Source organism: Larus michahellis, chromosome 1 (genome assembly GCF_964199755.1).
Source record: "Larus michahellis chromosome 1, bLarMic1.1, whole genome shotgun sequence".
Taxonomy (NCBI): domain Eukaryota; kingdom Metazoa; phylum Chordata; class Aves; order Charadriiformes; family Laridae; genus Larus; species Larus michahellis.
The window spans coordinates 166,636,603-166,657,246 of record NC_133896.1 but is presented as its reverse complement, the minus strand read 5'-3'; the positions used below and the strand labels follow the sequence as shown (position 1 = coordinate 166,657,246).

Below are 20,644 nucleotides of genomic sequence, written 5' to 3'. Positions count from 1 at the left end.
TAAGTTGACTTCCTGACATTAAAGTTAACTTAGTTTGATGTCACAAAAAAAAAAAAATGTTTGTCGCTCCAGTGAAGTTTGACTATGTAGCTCAATTTACAAGGAAGACATTCAATCATACCTCTGTATTATTACAGTAACAAATAGTACTATGCACAGTGTCCAAACAGTCAAGAAACAACTGGGAAACCAGCCTGGATTTAATACTGCTTGTCCTTAATGGTGCATGGGGTTCCTTTGAGTGTCGATGTAGGGAAATTGGATAGGTTCAAAAATAAGTAAATTATCTTGGAGGTAGTTTTATCTTTCTTGTTAGTGCTGTTAAACCATAACAGAAGTTATTAGCTGCATTCAAAAGTGTCTGGAAAACCCATCAACATGACTTCATTACCTCTTAAACTGCAGACTTATATACAAAATTGATTTTATGTATACAATAATTTCAATAGGAAATCAAACTTCAAACTGCTCTTACAGCAGGCTTCTGCCGGTTAGCTCAAATAGAAGTCTTTTCAGTTATTGCAGTAGTATCTGTCTCAGGTCTCACATCTTAGAGGGTTTGGAGTTTTTTTTGATGTAATATACTGATTTCTTTAAAAATACTAAAATGAGCTTATTTCAGAGAGAGAAAGGTGAAATGAGATGGAAAACTGTAATGGATTTACAGCAGTTACATTAAATAAATACAACTGTGCAAATACGTCTTAGCTCTTTGCACTTGCAAATGTGATGTGAAAGTAGCTGCAGTCCTAATTTTAAACATATCTCCATGCACGCAGTCTGATCTGTTTGATGCCTGTCTTTCCACATTGGGATTCAGAAACTGTGCTTCCTACTGGGTACTTTTCCAAATGGATGTGATCCAGTAGGTGCTTCAGAAAACACCACCTTCTTGAAGCTGAATAGAGCCCAAGAACCGGTTTTCAAACTCCTCATTGACAGCTCTTCACATTAGTCTATTTTGTTTAACATGGGAGGAAGAAACCAAAAAAAGGCACTATTCTAAAAGAGGCAAAGAAGCCCTCCTCAATCCCATACATGCCTGAATCCAGGTTGAGATTTCTGCCTCCGAAGCCCAGTTCCAAAGTGTCGCTGCTGTCAGGTTGTGGTTAATCACCACTTTGTAAATAAGTCAGTGAAGATTTCAGTGGTTTTCTCTGGCCAGCCAGAGCCTCCTTCCAGACAAATGACTCCTGTCCTTAGCCAAGTCAAGCTGTCTACTCTGAGAACAGGCGTGAAGGCGTGCAGTGACTTCAGTGCCACATTCCTCCTCAGCACAACACCCGACCTTGGAACCCCACAGGACTGCATCTAATGGTAGCAAATACTGCCTCTTGTTTGGGACCTGCTTGCCAAAAAAATTGCCTACCTTCTTTTTTTTCTTCTTCAGACAGAATATATAATTTTTTCTGGCTTAAATCAATTTTATCTGGCTTGTAGCAAGGCAATTTGTTGTTAATTTCCCCCTCTGTCTTCTGGTCCACCTTATACTCCCTGTATTAGAAGACAACAAACTTTTAATATGTTTAAAAGATTGTTGTAGATTACAGGCATGGCAAAGAATTCTCATACAAAATGTTAGATGGTAAATCTCCTTAACTATTGAACTGGATATTTAATAGCCTCTAGTGATGCGTAGAGAAAAACAGAAGTGTCTCTATATTTCAAAACAATTGTTGCACTGAGTCCCATAGTTTATATATTGTTAATATCATTTTCATGAAAGCTTTAAATGTTTTTCAGAAGAAACTGTGGTGACTCATGAATTTTTCATGAGGCATTATGCATTTTTATGAACATATGATGTAAAATTCATCATTCTGAAATTCACAGAAACCCATGAAATGCTACATGTCTCTCCTTGGTCATGGATATTCATGACAGTACTACTGCTGTAAGCATTTAAATGACCATTCATAAATATTCTAGAATGTTGCCTTCTGATGCCATGTAACATTTTGCTTATGTTTTATGAGTGCTTCACTTGGGCATTTTCCACTTGATAATGAAAGTAAGACCTTCAGGGACAGTTATTAGTGTATATATAAGTTATGTGTAAAGCTATCTCATTGCTTTGCTTTTATTCCTAGCATTTTCTTTCTTGGTTATTGTTATGAGTTCAATGAGTTCTTTGAGGGGATTTTAGGAATTTCAGGTTTCATATTTGTAATCAAGGATACATCATCAGTATAAAGTACCAGATGCTACAGAATATGAACTGAGATTCTAGAGAGGAGTTAAGATTTCAAAAAGTATGTGCTAATATCTAATTTAGTAGTTCTCATGTGAAAGTGGTGTGTTTCACCTAGTTGCAGGATTGTCTGTATAGAATCAATGTCAGGATCAAGTTTCCCTCTTAGACATACTGAAGTGTTAGTAAATGACCTTTTGCAGAGAAGAAACAGTAAGTTTAGCATTTAAAGGTTGCACCTGCATCCCCTGAAGTTGTTGATGTTTTCATTTTTTTCAGTGTTGCAGAACAAAGACTTATAGACCTTTATCAATACATGTAATCAACTCTGAGTAGACAAGAAATCCTTTAACTCTATATTAATGTTCATTTGTGCAATAACTTCTTTGTACAACAGCATTAAATAATGCTTTAAATTCATTGTCAGATTAGGTTCCGAATGTGATGATGACATTTGATGCATAAATAACAGCCTACCTTTTTTTTTCATTTGCCTGCACCTGATCTAATCTGTCCAGCCCGACCGTGATACACATGTTTGCGTTTCCTCCCCGTCCTTATGCCCCTCAGTTTAGTGGACTGTCTCCACTAAGGATGGAGCCTCAGTGGTCTCACCTTCCCCTGAGTCTCCTTCCATCCTTGCAACAGCCTGACCCATACAGGGGAAGAAGTCATGGCCTCTGGACAGGAGGCAGGGAAGACGGCGGCAGTGAATTGTCTTCTATTATCAGGTCTTGCAGTATGAGAAAGGGAGGGATTAAAAAGGGGAGAGAGACCCTCATCTTTACTCACAGCTTTTGAGACTGCATTAGCTTTTAAGAAACTTAGTCGCATCCAAAAGGTATAGGACATTCTAGAAAGGTATTGATAACCATAAAGAATTTTACCCATAGGTGATTTTACCTGAGGCAAAAGTAAAGGATGTAAATCACCTATTCTGAAATTTGTAATTATAGGACACATTTAATTATCTGACTTGCATTTCTTGGCTTTAAATGCAATGTGTATATATTCAAAATGAGTTAAAAAAGGAGAGCAATTTTCAACAGACCTCATCACACTTCAGCTTTTGTTGTTCCTAATGGGAGCTGAAATTCGTTTTCCAGTTGTGACTGTTGAGCATTTCTAGAGGTCAAAACTATAAGGGAATTTTAAAATTAGTTATTCAGGCTCACTAAAAAAGTAATACAAATGCACTGGTAGCCTTATGCATATGATTTGTTCACTCTTGAATATAAATACAAATGTAATGTCAAAAATAGGGGAAAAAAATCATCTCCTGTAAGTATTCTCCTTACAGCAATTTTTTCTCAATCAGGAAGTTAAATTGAGTTCTTTTTGTTTTGTAAGGTTAGTTATTGTTAGAAGAAAGTCTCTGGAAGTCTTAAAAAAAGTAGTTTGGAAATGGAAAAGCATAGAAACTACAGAGGTTAATTTCAGTGAATTTCCTTGACATAAATCACAGCTTTCACTAATTGATACAATTGTGGAATAAAAAAAAAAAAAAAAAAAAAAAGAAAGAAAAAGAAGAAAAAAAAAAAGCCTTTGCAAGAATCCTGCAAAAAAAGATGAAGAGTTCACCAAAACATGTTTTTTCATGAATGACTTCATGAACAAAGAACGACAGACAGAAATAGGGAAGTGGAAAAAAAAAAAGGCTGCCATTGATGTATGACATGAATTTAAGTATCTGTACCTAAAGAACCCACAAAGAACCTTTCTGCCCAAAACCGTAGCCAGCTTACATGAATTCTAATATTCTTCTTAATTTCAGCCTTATCCGGACTGGGAAGTTCAAAGATGTGAAGTTAGGTACCTAAAGTCCACACAGGATGTAGATGCATGCATATCTTCACAGGAAATGGTAGATCACTAGAATTTGTACGTCTAAATCCTCAGAGCTCTTTGAAAATCAATGCCCACAAGCAGGAAAGCAAGGCTATAATGGGAAACTGCCTGTATGTTTTGGATGGTGTTAGTCAATGAAGGATGGAATCCATATGCCCCCATGAACCAGAACCTCTGAAGAGCTCTGTGCATCTGTGCTGTTTTTTCTCCGATAGCAGTGAGAGCTGTGAGATTTTTCTCGGGTCCATGTCCAGTGTATCAGATGCACCATAGTACAACATTCAGATCACAGGTTGTGCTAAAAAGGAAAGCTGATGAGAATATATGGTAATTAAATTAAATTTCCTTTTGGTCTTTTCAGTCTTAAAGTTGTGGATATCTTTTTGGTTTTGGGAATTGGACAACAAACTGTGTCTACCTTCGCATCTTCTCCTACACTCAGATGTTGGTTTTACTTAAATTACAGGTGGAAAAGAAGTTAAAAGGGAGTTTATCAGGATGGGAATGATCATAGAACATCAGCTCCAACATAATAAAACTTTGCTTTCTCTAATAATTGCATCTAGATGGTTGTGATTATATTTTGTTGAAGGCAGTTATTACATCATGTTGTGCTGCCATATTATCCCCAATCCCGCTAGACTGACATATGGTGACAACGAGTCTTCATGTTGGAATTAGGCTAGCTCCCAGCTTGAATGCATTATGACACTAGATTACCTATGTTAAAATAGAGTGAGAAAGTCGGCTTTCAATTGATCAAGGTAGTGTGAGAGCTAACAAGACCTTATTTTTAATCTAGGAGCAGCACCTACCATTCAGTAAGAGATGCTAGCAATGCATTTTGTCCTTTCACTTTTTAACTGAGTTGTTTTACCATAGATAAAATGTTTAATAGCAATTCAGACTTCATTTGCAGAGACTGTTACTATCAATCTTGCCTCCTAAATCTACAAATAATGTTTAAAAATGAAAACTAGCTTAAGTGTTCTCCATTGACTGGAAACCCATCATTTAAACCTACATAGAGCATGTGATGGTTTGAAATAGCAATCATCTTTCCCTCTTTTGGGTAGCTCAGTGTGCCTTAGACCATATCCTTTCCAACTACCTCATAGGAAGAACTGAACAGGCTTCCTGAGACCCTCTGGCTATATAAATGAAAGCTGTATAAAACCGTGCTTGCAACGTAAGACATACCCAGGACATATTCTGTCATATAAATGAATCACCACTTAAAATTAAGAAAAATTATTTCCAGCATTAACACTGCTCATGACAGCCTATTTTGGCAGCAAAAAAAATCACAAGATATGTATTTTAAAACACTGCACAGCTCTGTCTTATATAGCTTGTCCTCTCCCACCCTAGTACTTGAGTGCCTTCCAGAAGCACATTAAGCAACATGACTAATGTCTGTCTCATCTTCGGTCTTTAACTTTGAGCTGAAATATTACATTATTTTTCAAAAGCTACCTGCAAGTTGATGAAATATCATCTTTGCAATGAACATAAAATCTTTAAATTGCTGTGAAGACCATGGAAAAAAATCAACCTTTGCCGAAGGAAGTACAGTTTCTCTTGATGTCACTGAACAAGTTATGCCAGGACACAGCTTCTGTACATAAGCATTGCAAAGCAGACTATCTTCTCGATATATGGAAGATTTGCAGACTGAAAAAGCAAGTGATTCTTCACAGCAGCATTCATTTTGCGGGACAGGAGTTGATTGAGAATTTTTCTAATTATTACAACAGGGGAGATCTCTCTCTCTCTGGAACTGAAAAGATATCCAATTTTGTAGTTGTTGCTGCTTTAGTATCCTGATCCTGCCTAGGTTTACTGTCGCAGATAACTCTCTAAACTAACTGTCTTTTGTATCAAAATGTGCAGAAAACCATCAGTCTAGGTTTTTAATGGCATGATAACTAACTCTAAGCAATAGCTTTCAAAGACTAGAGACCTATGAAAAGACTAAAAATTAAATAAATGTACCGCTGTTTAGAGGGCATGAGCTTTCCCACTGAATGCATATGTATGGTGTCACGTTTGGACTAGCATGAAATTTAAGCTTGTGAAGTTACTGATAGTGTTTGTACCGCAGTATAACTAAAGGTTGCGACCAGCATGGACCACATGGTGCCAGATGCTGTACCAGCACAGCATAAATGTCTACCCCTCCCTGAAAAGTTTTGTTAGCTTCCAACAAATTGGCTGTGAGATTGCTACGTAATACCTCCACACAAAGGAATAATAGTCTAGCAATCTCAGACGAGATTCTGTCAGCAGACTTGGCTATGCTTTGCTGTGACTGGCATGATATTTTAAGATAAACAGTGGGATTCCCAGTATAGCTATGGATTGGAAGGAGCCAGCACGTGAACTGCTTACAGCAGCCCCCCAGCATACAGAGCCTTATGGGAAGAAGAATCCAGGGCCTGGATTCACTGCTTTCATGATTGTCTTTCCCAGTTGTCATTCCCAATTGCACCGGTCTGAAAGCCTGGCTTCAGCCTTAAAACAGATTTTAATTTGAGTCCCAAGTTCCCTGCCATTGTTTTGCCTTCCTAGATTGTGTGACTAGAGAGCTAGATGTATTCAGCAGTACAGCCAGTATACATCAATTCTTAGAAGAAGAAATGCTGAGCGTATAAAATAGTAATCAGGATGATTCAGACATCAAGGATACCACCAGGTCATGGTTAGGGGTGAACAACAGCTTTGTTTTGCTTTTTTTTCTAAAACCGCTTTGTCAGAATTAGTGGATGATTTGGAGAAACAACAGAGAAGACTGTGCGCTGCGGACACAAAGTTACTCTATTTGGCAACAAAGAATAACAAGGGTTTATTTTTGGTTGTGGGTGTTGTGTTGTGGTTTTTTTTGCTTTTCCCTACATAAGCTAATTGTCAAAAGCATATTCTTTTCCAGATGGAATTTATTCCGTATGAAGAACTGTGGTTTTAATGACAGTTTAGACTTCGGTGCGTTTATTAGAATATATTTTCCCCTTAATAAGTGCTTTGATGTAGCGAGTATGTTCTCGGTGTTCTGTGTATACATTTTCATTACAACCCCTTTGCAGTTATCTGGGAGATCAAAGACTCTAGCTCTGCACAATTTCTGCCAAAAAGAAGAGGCTCTTTATTACTGAGTCCTTATAGACCGATCCACAGTGTTCAGTGGATCCTGCTTTGAGCTGATCACAGTTGCGAATCCTCAAATTTGGTGTAGATTTTTTCTTACATAGTCTTAGTTGCCATCCTGTCTTTAGCATTGCAGTGATTCTGCATTTTTATGAGTCACTGTAGCCACAGCAGGGCCCTATGTTAAAAGAGCGTGCCCATTATAGCGTTAGCCAAGACTGTAGGAAGGCAGCAGGTCCCTGCAGTTAGCACACGCAGATGCGTCTATGGGCAATGACCACATATTTAGAATCTGGTATCCCAGAGCTGGCTGCGTGATGATTGCTGCATCAGTGCAAATCATTTAATCGCAGCAAATATACGCGTTTTGCCAAAGGTGTTGCCATCTCCGCCTTGCTGTCTGCAATGCCCCATTTACAGGCCACAGTAGTCATTGAACTCTTTTCCAAAGGAGGTTTAAGAAGATTGGCAAGTGGACTCTGTAGGAAGATGGGATCTTCTAAAAACCAGGAGAAGCTATGCCTGCTTTTGTCAGCTGTGTTTAAAGAAATACTGTACATGCTCAGTGAATATCTTGAGAAAATATAAGCATCATATGGGAGTTAAAGGATCTTAACAGAAGAGATGATTACGTGTTTCCACTGCACTCGTTTTCCAGTAAGAACAAATTCCACAAGCCAAAATTACAAATAGGTCATGGTTTGGGTCTGGGTAGATAAAGGCACAGAAGCAGTAAGTCTGAAATCATAGAATGGTTTGAGTTGGAAGGGACCTTAAAGACCATCTAGTTCCACCCCCCTGCCATGGGCAGGGACACCTCCCACTAGACCAGGCTGCTCAAAGCCCCATCCAGCCTGGTCTTGAACACTTCCAGGGATGGGGCATCTACAGCTTCTCTGTGCAAACTGCTCCAGTGTCTCACCACCCTCAAAGTGAGAAATTTCTTCCTGCTATCTAACCTAAATCTACCCTTTTCTGGTTTGAAGCCATTACCTCGTCCTATCACTACATGCCCTTATAAAAAGTCCCTCTTCATCTTTCTTGTAGGCCCCAATCTTACAAGAATTTTTTTTTTTAATCCTTTCAAAAAAGCATAAGGTCTGGTGTTTCAAAACCAACAACTAGCACAAACTGGCATTAATAGGCTGGCTGTGACGTGACTGGTGGAGGGTTTCTAGTACTGTTCTTCAGTGGAGTAGGAAATTATTGAAAATGCTAACATTTTCTTAGTATTAGACATGCAATACTTCTATGAGGGAATCTGCTCATTTCCACTCAGGTCTCTTTCAAGTTCTCTTCAAAAATATTTGCAAACAAGTTTTCAGATTTATTTCCATGGTGTTCTTCTACATTTTAAAAACTTCAGCCAAATGGAACTTATCATTATCTAGCTATTCTAAAATCATTAAATTTTCAGTTAAATCATCATATTAATAACTACTTTTAGCTTAGAAGATTTAGTATGCCGGCTATGGAGGCTATTGCAAAGGATAGGGATTGCTGTGTTCAAATAGTACATGAAGAAGTGGAACTACCCTCACTGAAGTTCTTTTAAATGGGTTTTTCATGTTCAGCTTTATAGGTCCTACATCTTTCTACCTTGTTGGGGAATTCAAGTTATACTCTATTTTTTCTTACCTCTAAATAAAGCTATTTCCTATCCAAATAGAGGAATTTCACTAGTACAGCGCTGGGGTAACAACATATTAAGACAAGCTTTACTAATGGTAACATAGGAATGCAATCAGAAAACCCTTCATACCCTACTAATATATCCATTAACAGCTGCTTGTTTTCCCTGCAGAATTTTTCCGAGAACTTCTGGAGAACGCAGAAAGATCCTTAAACGACATGTTTGTCCGGACGTATGGCATGCTGTACATGCAGAACTCGGAGGTGTTCCAGGACCTCTTCACAGAGCTGAAGCGGTATTACACAGGAGGCAACGTGAACTTGGAGGAAATGCTGAACGATTTCTGGGCTCGGCTGCTGGAGCGGATGTTCCAGCTCATAAACCCCCAGTACCATTTCACGGAGGACTACTTGGAGTGTGTAAGCAAGTACACAGACCAGCTGAAGCCGTTTGGAGATGTACCCAGGAAGCTGAAGGTTCAAGTGACTAGAGCGTTCATTGCAGCACGGACCTTTGTTCAGGGGCTGACAGTAGGCAGAGAGGTTGCAAACAGAGTATCCAAGGTAATCTAAAACCAGGGTTTTATTTAAGCTTGAATTTCTTTCAAACTTTCTAGGCAATCGAAATCTGATTGTGCCTTTTTTAATATGCTGGGAGGGGGCTTGTTTGGTTGGTTGTTTTTTGTGTCTACCGGTATACCCATCCGAAGATTATAAATAGGGGCAACAGTTGTTTTTAGATCCTTCTGGAGATATTGAGTCGATACTGACTGGAAAGCATTTCTCTTTGCTTAGGACACAATGAAATACCAATATACATCAATGTTGTAGCATGGTAGTGATTGTCATTAGTACTTCAAAACTGGCTACATATATAAAAGATGATGATTATGATCAGAATTTAAATGTTTCAAGGAAATTTACACTGCTGTTCGTTAGGGCAGTACAGCCTTCACAGCATTCATTCATCATGCAACTGGGTGAAGGGTTTTGTTAGAAATGTCTAGTCATGCTTTTGATGAGAAAATAGATGAATAGTGACACCTCTGGAGCCCGAGCTTTCCCAAAGGATGGTTTGACTCGCATTTATTTTAGTTTAAATTATTTATCTACGAAAATATTTATGACAATTCTTATCCTTGAGGGCTGCACGTAATTAAAGCTATGTAAGAAAAAAAACAACAAACCAAAACCAAAACCAAACACACACAAAAATAAGCCATCTGGGTACTAGAAATGTGCCTGAATGACTTTCCCTTATACACTATTTCAAACTCAGGTGTACTTTTCTGAATTTCTGTTCCAACTAGATACTTGTCCTCTGATCTGGCTGTTTCTCAGTCCTGATCTGTAGTGTATTTGGACCTTAACTACATTCTGAGTTCTGAAGCGCTCTAGTGAGATCCACTGTGAAATGCCCAAATACTCAATATTCTGGACATTAAGGGTATGCTTGATTTTGATGCTTGCCCCTTGCTTAAGCCGTTCCTCTTCATTAAGAGGACTGTCTCTCTCCCTTCATTTAAACCACAGCCAGAAGGTGAGGTAGAGGTACAGCTGATACAATATACAGTAGACTGCAATTCAAGCACATGACAAGATGCAGCGTCCAAACCTTTCTTATCCCCTATCATGTGATATTTTGCAATTACGAATTCAGAAGCCATGAAGCCAGGGAGATAGTCAACAAGAAAGAGCCTGATTTTATGCCTAGAAGACTGCATGGGAGGAAAGGGTCATTTTGCGCTTAAAAGTCAGTGAATGTAATACACAATCCTGGTTACCCAGCTAAAAGCAAGGTCTCTTCCTCCCAAGTGCCTTCCTGGTCTACCAGGTTGCCTTCTCTTTTTTTCTGGCACTGTCAATTCTTGCAGTCCTTTCTGAACAGTGACAGGGCGTTGCCATGAAATGCCAGCCCTCCTAGTCTGGTTGGGGGCAGATACAGCTGTTTAACCCTCGAGTGTGCAGAACGCGTATATCTGCGTCCCCAAATTTCCTCTGAAGAGCGGTGATGTCCCCGTGAGTCAGGTTTCAAGTGAAAATGCTGAGCTCTGATGTCACTGTTGCATTAGGTCTCGTTGCATCGACTGGATCAGACTGCAGGGAGTATGCTATGTAATTCATGTAACAGATAGTAACTTGTGAATCCCGAACAGATTAAGGTATGAATTGTCTGCTGAGACGTCGCTTTCCCTGTGCATGTCCATGAATGTACAGAATGTGCAGGTGTCTCCCCTCTCACATACCCGTGAAATGTTTTCTTCTCACCTGCTGGGTTTTCGGCACATAAGCCCCTTCAAGAATAGGGCTTACCACAAGATCACTAAATGATCCTATGATCCTATAATGAGAACTACTAGCTCGGTAATCATAAAGTGAGCCTTTTTGTAGTGTCACTTGAAGATGATAACAATAGCTCAATAACACTTCTGTTTTTTTTCTTTTAACATGAAGGCAACACTTTAAAATCTTTAAAAGTGCTTGGTGGTTGGTGCAAGGTATAGCACAGGTTCTTTGCTTTATATATACGTAAATAGTGACATGCTATTAGACTACATCTAAAACACCGTGTTCAGGTTTGGGACCTTCCCATACAAGAAAGACATAGGCAAATTGAAGTGAGTTCAATGGAGGCCAGCAGCGTGGTACAGGAGTACTTGCCCTGTGAGAAGAGACTGTGGGACTGGGGCTTGTTCAGCCTGGAGAAAAGGTGACTTCAGGAGCACCTAGCAGCAGCTCCTGGTGCCTGTAGGGAGGTCATTGAGGAGATGCAGCAAATCTCCTCACAGCGGGGCATGGTGAGATGTAATGGGCATGAGCTGAAACAGTTCAGACTAGATTTAAGGAGAACCTTCACCATAAGGACAACCAAGCAGTGGATTGGTTGCGCAGAGAGCCTGCACAGGCTCCATCCATGGCGGTCCTGGTTGTACACAGCCCTTTGAGATGACCAGGTCATGCTAGTCTGAGTTCAGAGCTGAAGCAGGGTGGACTGGGGATTACCAGAGCACCCTTCCAACTCAAATTATCCTATGATCCTATTAAAAGATTAATGAAATGAACAATTTTACTTAAATGTAGAGTATGCTTTGATTGCAAGACTGACTTTGGTATGAAAATCTCAGTGGCTAAATTCGTACCCACAGCAAAAACGATTGCTGGTTTTAGGGACTTTGTGTCATCTGCAGCCTAGTGAGGCAGATGTGAAGAACCCCAAGAGACGCCAAATGTTCAAGATTAATAAGTATCCTGTGGAAAGGCTGTGATTACTCTGAGATCCAAGTTTTCGTGATCGTATCATTACTGTGGATTGTTATGCTGGTCTATCTACTGTAGAAAATGACAAACCCTTTTCTTTAAACATCATTTTAAAAGACTGCAACCATTCCTTAGAGTTAGCACATAACTTTGCAACCAAAAAGGAGGCAGGTAAATATTTTTTGTTGCTGTTTTGGAAGTCATCCAGATTCATCATGGATTTCATTTTCATTGTACTCTTAATATTGAGAGATTCTGTGATAAGAATGCCACATCTGGGTAAGTCAGCAGAAATGAAAAAAAGAGAAAATGGAAAGAAGACCTGTTGCAGTTCTTTTACAGAAATCTTTGTCCATTGTCTGCACTGGCTGGGAACAGGGGGGCATCTCCTATCTGCAACATCACAAGCTAAAAAGATTTTTTGCTTTCTATTTGTGGACCCATTATCTCACTGACCTGCCGCTGTCAAAGGCCACTCATGTAGCAAAAAGTTGAGCCTACACCTTAAACACCACGAGAAAGAGATTTATTAATGAGAAATTTGGTACCAACATCTCCTTTGGGCCTTTAATTCACTTTCTCAGCCTCTTCTGCCCCATTTCTGTAAAGGAGTTGGTGGGTCACACACTCAGAAGGATTTGTTCCCTATCTAATGTCAGGGGTACATCCTTTCTGAAGATTTCTCTTCAGAGAGGGTGCAATGTTCGTACTGACTGAAAATGATGCGGTCAGTGTATTCCTTGCAAAAGAGCTGTACTCCCCTCTTTTTCCAACAAAGTACACACTCAAGCACACTCAAAATAGGCAACACATACCATAAATATTTCCGTCGTACAATAGTATTTTGCTCATTGCTTATGTCAGTGAGATTATAATTTGGATAAATCCCATTTAGATAAATAGGGAGGGAGGGCAGTTAGGACATGTCTTTTTTTGTAATTTTTCTAATTTTTCTAATATTATATTTCAATAGTTGGTTCGATCTACGTGAAGTTGTGTAGTTTTAGCTGAACAGCGTTTTCATAATCTTAAAGTCCAATTACACTTTTTTAATTTTCAGAGATTTTAAAATAATTTTATTTCTCATACGAACGCATTAAAAATTTGTCAGTCTGTGTTTGCTAAGGGCTTGTTAAATCTCCACTCAATGCAGTGTATTTCCACTGGCTTGAGTAGACTTCAGCTCGCTAAATTCTGTATATGCTTTACAAAACTGAGTAGACGTATGAACAAAATGTAATTACAGTCTTTCTTAAAGTGAGAAAATGAAAACTATTTATTCATTAATATAGAAGAATCATAGAGTCATAGACTATCTCAAGTTGGAAGGGATCCATAAGGATCATCGAGTCCAACTCCCTGCTCCTTGCAGGACTACCTAAAACTAAACCATATGACTAAGAGCGTTGACGAGACGCTCCTCGAACTCTGACTGGCTTGCTGCTGTGACCACTTCCCTGGGGAGCCTGTTCCAGTGACCAACCACCCTCAGTGAAGAACCTTTTCCTAATGTCCCATCTGAACTTCCCCTGACACAGCTGCGGTATGTAATATTCAATATATAACATAAGAACTGCCATTTTTGGCACAGCAAAGGTCTGTTTAGCTGATTTTTACCTCAGTGCCCAGTAGTTTAAAGGTCAGTACAGGAGCAGAGCTTCTCACCAAGTATACTTTCTTAACCTATAGCTAGTAGATGTTTATGGACAGGTGTTTCTACCACCTGTTTTTTTACTAATTTTTCAGATCCTAAAAGCCTGTACAATAGGCTTTTCTACTATGTTAACATTTTGTGGGGGAAAATTTGCTATTCTTTTCCTTTCCCCCATAAAAATATAACATATTTAAATGTCAATGTTTTTAGATGTCTTTATTTATTTTTTTCTCAACTTATTCCTGGAGAAATAACAAAAGAAAACAAAAACACAAAACCAAACTTCCTGAACAGCTGTGATCTTGTATTTAAGGTTAAACTGGAGAAACCACTGGAAATATTTCTGAATTGTTCTGGAGATTTTTTTTCATTAAATAAGGAACAGTTCTGTACCAAACACGGAATGTAGAAAATAGAACTAGTTCCCAAGAAAAGATTATGACTGAAACTAAGGATATTTCAAAAAGCAGTTTAAATCCCTAACTGGAAGCAAATTTGCCAAGAATACCATACTAGTTGGTACAGGCAGCACTGTTTCACTAACAAGGTGTTATCCCATCGGGATAGCGTTCCACCCAAAGAAAATTTTTCCTGGAAACAATTTCTTTACATATACTTTTCATTGAAACTTACAGAAAACAAGAGAAAAAAAAAAAGCACTTTTTTTTTTTTTTATGTTTTGTGAGCATAGCTTCTCAAGCCTGACTTGTGCCGATTTCATGCTTTAACCTGGGTGAATTCACATTGAGAACGTATGAGTTTCGCAGAAAAAAATAAATAATGAACTATGACTGGTCGGTCCTACCCAAAAGCACAGTCGTTAGCCAGCTGTCATTACCCTACTGCTGCTCGGAGCTCTAATTTAATCCCAGGCAGACAGTTACATCTTCATCGGTTCTTGCACTGAATCTGGCTGACCAGGAACAGCGAGTGAGCGCAGAGTACTTTTATTCACAGAGATCTGTGTTTTTAGTTATTGTTTGCTAGTTTCGCTTTTCTCTAAGTTTGGCTGGTTTGTGAGAGGTTTTTTTTCCAGTGGGAGGTGTCCCCGCCTATGGCAGTGGGGATAGAACTAGATGATGTTTGGGGTCCCTTCTAACCCGAACCATTCTATGATTCTACGATTCTGAATTTGACGACTTTCTTCCCATTATATACTGGGATAAGGACAAGAAAAATTTTTCTTAGTTTGATTTTGCCTTTCACACTTGCAAATTCATGCTACCGGCAATGAAAGTAGATTTTATACCAGGAGTAAAGTGAAGCTTAGCTCAGGGGCATCATTAGGAGCAGTTAGTGATTTTGTTAGTGGCATAAACATCAAAGATTTGTCACCCGGACACTAAGAACTTATTTCATTAATGCATTTAAATATTAATTATCATTTATTGCAAAATAAAAAAGGCTGTTACAATACTTTTCTCATTGCGTGGCATAGGCTATAAGTCTCCCTCTTTTTAAACCAATTAAAACCATTCTTCCCCTGAATATTATTAAATTATGTTAATATCAGACTTCTTATTAGGAACCTGATGATATATGGGCAAAGTGAAACAAATTCAGTAATACAATTATAAGGTTAAACCCAAGATTAGTAGTGAAAAGCAGTCTCTAGTAATTGCCTGTGATTACTTCTACTCAGAGAATGCCAGGCCATTGCTTTTCTAATACGCTGAATCAATATTCTTACAAACGCTACTTTTCATGGTTTATAAATAAACAGTTTGTGAGAGCCATAAATAAAGGTCAATATTGAATGTCACACTGATTCAGAATGTAATTATTGCAGGGAGGGGGGGAGAAATATGACATGCTGATAAGTCAGGTAATTAAAAGCCAAAACGAATAGTACTTTAATGCTGGAAAATGTGATTTGCAGGGTGTGACAGATAAAGAGCTACGTGACCTGTGTATTTTAACTTCATTGGCTGAAGAGATTTGGCTTGTTAAAGTCACAGAGGGAAAGGAGATCTAAAAAGGACTATGGTTCAGTAAACTTTAATCCTTAGTTCAAATTGTTAGTTTAGGAACAGCCCAGCTGAGTAAGCATAGCTTTTGTGGTCTCTTCTGTGTCTATTGTTCTAAGGTTTTTTCAATCATTTGTTCTTTGAGTTTTAATTGAATTAATATATCTCTCCAAGAACTGGATCATACCTTGCCATGCATGGGCCACATTCTTTTTTCCTCTTCTTGTCCCTTGGTGTTCCTGAGCCAGGGAGTCCAGGGATTATCCATCCAGTTCAAGGCTCAGAGATGTCTTTGGCATAGAAGAAAGAGCAAGGGGTATCTACACTGGAGTGCTTTGTGGGAAGTATCCTTTGAATTGGGGTTCTCCAGCTATGCGTGAAATCTTTCCTCCTTTCTTGGAAAGAAAAGGGACATCAACTGATCCAGTTAATTTGCAGACATTTCACGGGAAAATAGATCAGATGCCTTCCAGATATCCCAGACTTACTGCAGGTGCACTGATCTGTTTTCCACTTTGTGTGCACTGGATCATCAAATGTCCCAGAAGAGTAGCTCAGGAGAAAAGGCCTAAAATGAAACAGTGCCTCCAACAAAAGGAAAATGGAGGTAGGAGGTCTGCAAAAGCTGTGGTCCGTGTCCTGTCTATTAGAATTGTCAGATATAATCCAGCCCGGCCTCTCCATTTCTTAGGTCCTTAAATTTCATTCAGCTAGCTTTGTGCTGACCTTAATAACCCAAGTTTAACTGAGTCGTACTGCTCAGAAAGACATACAATCTTATTCAATATCCCTTAAGCAGGTCTACCAGTCTGGTTTGTTCCTACTCTGTACCACTTCGTATCACAAAATTTGCAGTAGTCGTCTCTTCCTGGATTCTTTGTACCATTCATATGCAAAGATCTTCTCATTATAGTACTTTTGCTCAGTACATGCTTTTTTTAAAATGCCTATGGCACAGAAAATACCCTTTAGTTCAACTTTACATGAGAGTTCTACCTATATATTAAGTGCCAAAATGAAAGTGTTTTAGTTCAATAATGTTATTAAACACTGTCATGAGACATTAGAAAAATAATTATTCAAATCAAGGTTTTCTTTAGGATTGCTGAAAAGCACATTTTACACACAGTCCTATGAAGTTTTCATACCAGTTGTATTTCTGACCTATAAAAGATGTTGATATGGAACCTGCAGAAGCTATGTAAAGAGAAAATGTAGAACTTTTTCAGAGGAATTCCTGGAACAAAGGATGTATCCTAATGCATGTCATGATACACAGCCAAGTCATGATAAAAATAACAGTGAAGAAGCATAGCTCACCTAGGAGCTTGCTGACCCTCTTAGATTTAGACCTTCTCTGTAATTAATCTTACAGCAGGTTTTACATTTGTGCTGTTTTAGCACAGGGGAGTAAAAGAAAATTCAGAAGAATCAAATGGAAATAAGAAGGAGATTAAAAAGTCTGAAGGTTAAGCAATGCAAGGAGATCTATAGCATCTTGCAACATTGCTGACTTTTTAGAATTACTCTTTTTACAGATTGTCTTCATCCTTTTTTGAAGGCAGCCTATGGAAGCACTGTTTTCCAATCACTATTTGATAAAAGCAATTAATTTTATTTCTCATGTGAGCCAGAAGCACAAAAACTAATAGGTTCTTCTGCCTTCAGGTTTCTACAGAAAACATTAGTCAAGGAAATATCTGATTTACTTAAAACTCATCAGAAATACTGGAATTTAAATGCATATCTGCTTAAGCCTTATAGTCAACAAAGTCATCAGCAACACATTGAAAAAGTCAAATTTCTTTGAGACTTTAGAATAATGAAATCTGAAATCAACGATGTGGATCTAAGTTCAATTCTTAGTTATTCAGAGGTCAGTGACTGTTGGCTTCATTGTCTGCTGAAGTCTTGCATTTCAAAATATATCTCAAAAAAAAAGAAAGACGGTATGAACATAGGAATACAAAATGAAGCATTTCATTGTCAGGAAAACAACAGTTCTGGTCATCTGTAAAATTTTAAACTTATCCCCATCCTCCAGTGTCTGATTCTTTTTGTAGATTTTTTTTTTTTTTTGCCACAAGCTTGCTGAGTTTTTTCCATAATCTTTTCTGAAGAGAAAATGTCATTTTTCTTCAGTCCACCTCTAAGGTTATCATTGCTCTTTCTTCTCTGTCCCTTTTTTTTTTTTTTTTGTCCTTAGGAAGAATTCATTTCTTGAGTAAAAACTAAGTGTACCAGACAAAACAGAGGAAAAGTAGAGTTTTGAATAAGATCAGGAAGGTTTAGTTGACCTCAGCTACACACATCTGTCACCATTACATGGCCAAGAGCAGAAACTAAGCTTATACAGAGAGGATTTTAATCTAGAAGTGCCTGCCTGATTATCCTTCATAATGGTTTGCCATCCTTTGGCAGCTGGTATACAAGATTTTGCCTTTCCCAACAACTCAGCACAGTTTTAGCCTGCAAACAACTTCCCCATTCTTGAAAATGTGTTTTCTTTTAAAACTGACAGAAATGTTTTGAAGTTCAGGTTCTGTCCTGGCACTGTGCAAGTTTGACTTCTGGTCTTTGATTTCAGAATGTTTGTCAATTTTGCATGAACGCACCACTGGAGAAATTACTGGATTTGTTCAGGAAGCATGTACAGACTCCTCACGTCACCCCCCGCTGACGTGATTTTCAGTATCACCAAGCAACAGAATTGAATTACATCTACACTTGCCTTTTGTACTTTTCATCCCATGATACTTTCATTCACGTCCATATGTTGGCATTATCCGTGGATCCAAAAGCGAATGTGTATAAGGCAATATCTGGCAAGCTGACAAAGCTAAGGAGGGATAGTACACTTAATTCACATTTCCTGAGTAAGTGCTCTGCATGCAGAGTTGTTATGCCGAAGCATCAGCCGTTCTCTCCACAACAGAAGACCCTGATCTAATTGTTCTATTTTAAATGGAGGTTTTATGCAGCCAGTTGGTAGAGGGAAGCCTGAGCCACCAAAGATAGGGATTTGCATTTCACATAAGTAGCCTTCAGTGTTTAAGGACAAGAAAGAGAGAAATTACAAACTGCGTTCTTCTCTTCAGCAATTTGCTGGCTCAACAGTAGTGCCACTCACTGAGATGTGGTGGCACGCTGTGGCGACTGTTATGAACCCTTTTATTCAGCCATGACCCAAAGCCAGTGAATACCTGTGTATCTAAGCACTTAGTCTTCTCTGTCTGGGGAATGCAATAATTGACTGACTTTGGTCTGTGGCATCTAAGCTGTATGAACTCAAACCAGCTCAGGCCTAGGAGCCATGGAAAGGCATAAGGAAAAGCTCCTCAGCTCAAGCACCGCCTTCTTTTAGCTCTATGGTCTTCAGTGTTGACGGAACAGGGAATTAGGTTAGAGCAAGTCTGACTTAATTTGTCACCCATACAGATGTTGCCATCAGTGCCTAACACTCCCCCTTCCTATGCTGGAAACCAAACCCATATTAGATGACAAACTCCTCCTTGTGAACTCCACACACAAAACTGGTATCCTCTTGCCATGTTTGCAATTTCCCCTGTCAGATCGCTATGTTCTTTTTATACCTGCCTGCAGTGCCTTTGTACTTGCCTATTTCCCAGTGGAACAGGGAACTGTTAGAGGCATTTATGCATCTAGTTTCTTCGTGCTAAATCTTTTCTTTTGTTGTTGTTGTTGTTGGCTTTGCCTGGTTATATCAGTATTAGAGTGCCAGTGAATTCATTGCTTATTTGAAACATCAATTTAATTTTGTACACTAGTGTGCAAAAGATAGCCTGAATGAAAAAAAAAAAAAAACACATCAGTTTTCTTCCAATCTAAGTGTTAGTTTTGAATTTACGCTGACGATTTCTTTGGATAAGGGGTGGCTATTTCAACAGTTAGCTTGAAATCCAGCATAAAGACAGCTCAAGTCACACTGCAGCCTTTAGTCCTGGAGATCTTAAGGTAAACTTCAAGGGAATAACCAGGTACCACATAGAGTATAGGAAGACAGAACCAAAAGATGTTTAGAAAGCTCCTGGCAACCTACCTGTCATGCGTAAGATGTAGTTTTGTAGGAGAGATAAGCACCTGTGTATCTTTCATCATCACAGATCTGTTTGTAAAGAACAGTGCATGCTTGCTTTTCAAGAAAATCATATAGAAACCAAACCCCAGGAAAAACTGCCGTCAGAAACTTCCACACTGATCCTCGAAACTGAAGTTCTTCTGTGAGCCCTCGGGATGTTTCCTGGCCATAAGTATGAGGTTAAAGAAATCTCTTAATTCAATACAACTTTTTACCGTTACCTAATTCATTGTATGTAGCATACAGCATTCAAAAGTAAGACAGAATGTACCAACTAGAAACCAATGCAATTCAGGCTTTCACTTAAATCAGAGTTGAAATTTTGGGTGAAGAATGTTTGCAGATTAATTTATGCTCTGGAGTCTCCAAAGCTAACAGAGGAAGCTGGCTGCCAATCTCTACTACCATACTTTTCCCTCCATTTTATTTTACAGTCTTATATATATAGTTACAGGAATATTTTAAAAGTGTCAAAAATGTGGAAAAAATAAATTATACAATAAAGTTTATTGAAAATTAATAAAAACAAAGAGGGGTCAGGGAGCAGGAGAGGTAAATTGTAAACCCAAAATGTTTTGACTGTCCTATTTTTACCCTGACCCCAAAGAAGCCAACCTATGGCCATATCTTATTTTCAGTCTGATTCCCCAAAACTGCTTCTTCCAGATGTCTTCCAGATTTAGCATAGTACTGAAGCACTGTGAATGAAAGTCTATCAGTACAGCGCACATTTTTATATATAAAAGTCAATTCTCTATTTAAGATTCACTCTGTGCCTCCCTCTCCCTCCTCCCACTTTCCCTCTTGAATCAGTAAAAAGTACCTTAGTTATTGACTTCAATCTGAACTTG

The 20,644-nt window shown here is 38.6% G+C and overlaps 1 protein-coding gene across 2 annotated transcripts in view; it reads left to right on the top strand.

Annotated features, from left to right (window-relative positions):
- GPC6 (glypican 6) overlaps positions 1 to 20,644 on the top strand; it is a 779,374-nt gene that overhangs the window by 426,454 nt on the left and 332,276 nt on the right. For both annotated transcript variants that reach the window (XM_074563067.1, XM_074563077.1), the window contains exon 3: positions 8,988 to 9,379. In XM_074563067.1, the coding sequence (XP_074419168.1) occupies positions 8,988 to 9,379 (392 nt within the window). The remainder of the gene's footprint in view (positions 1 to 8,987; positions 9,380 to 20,644) is intronic.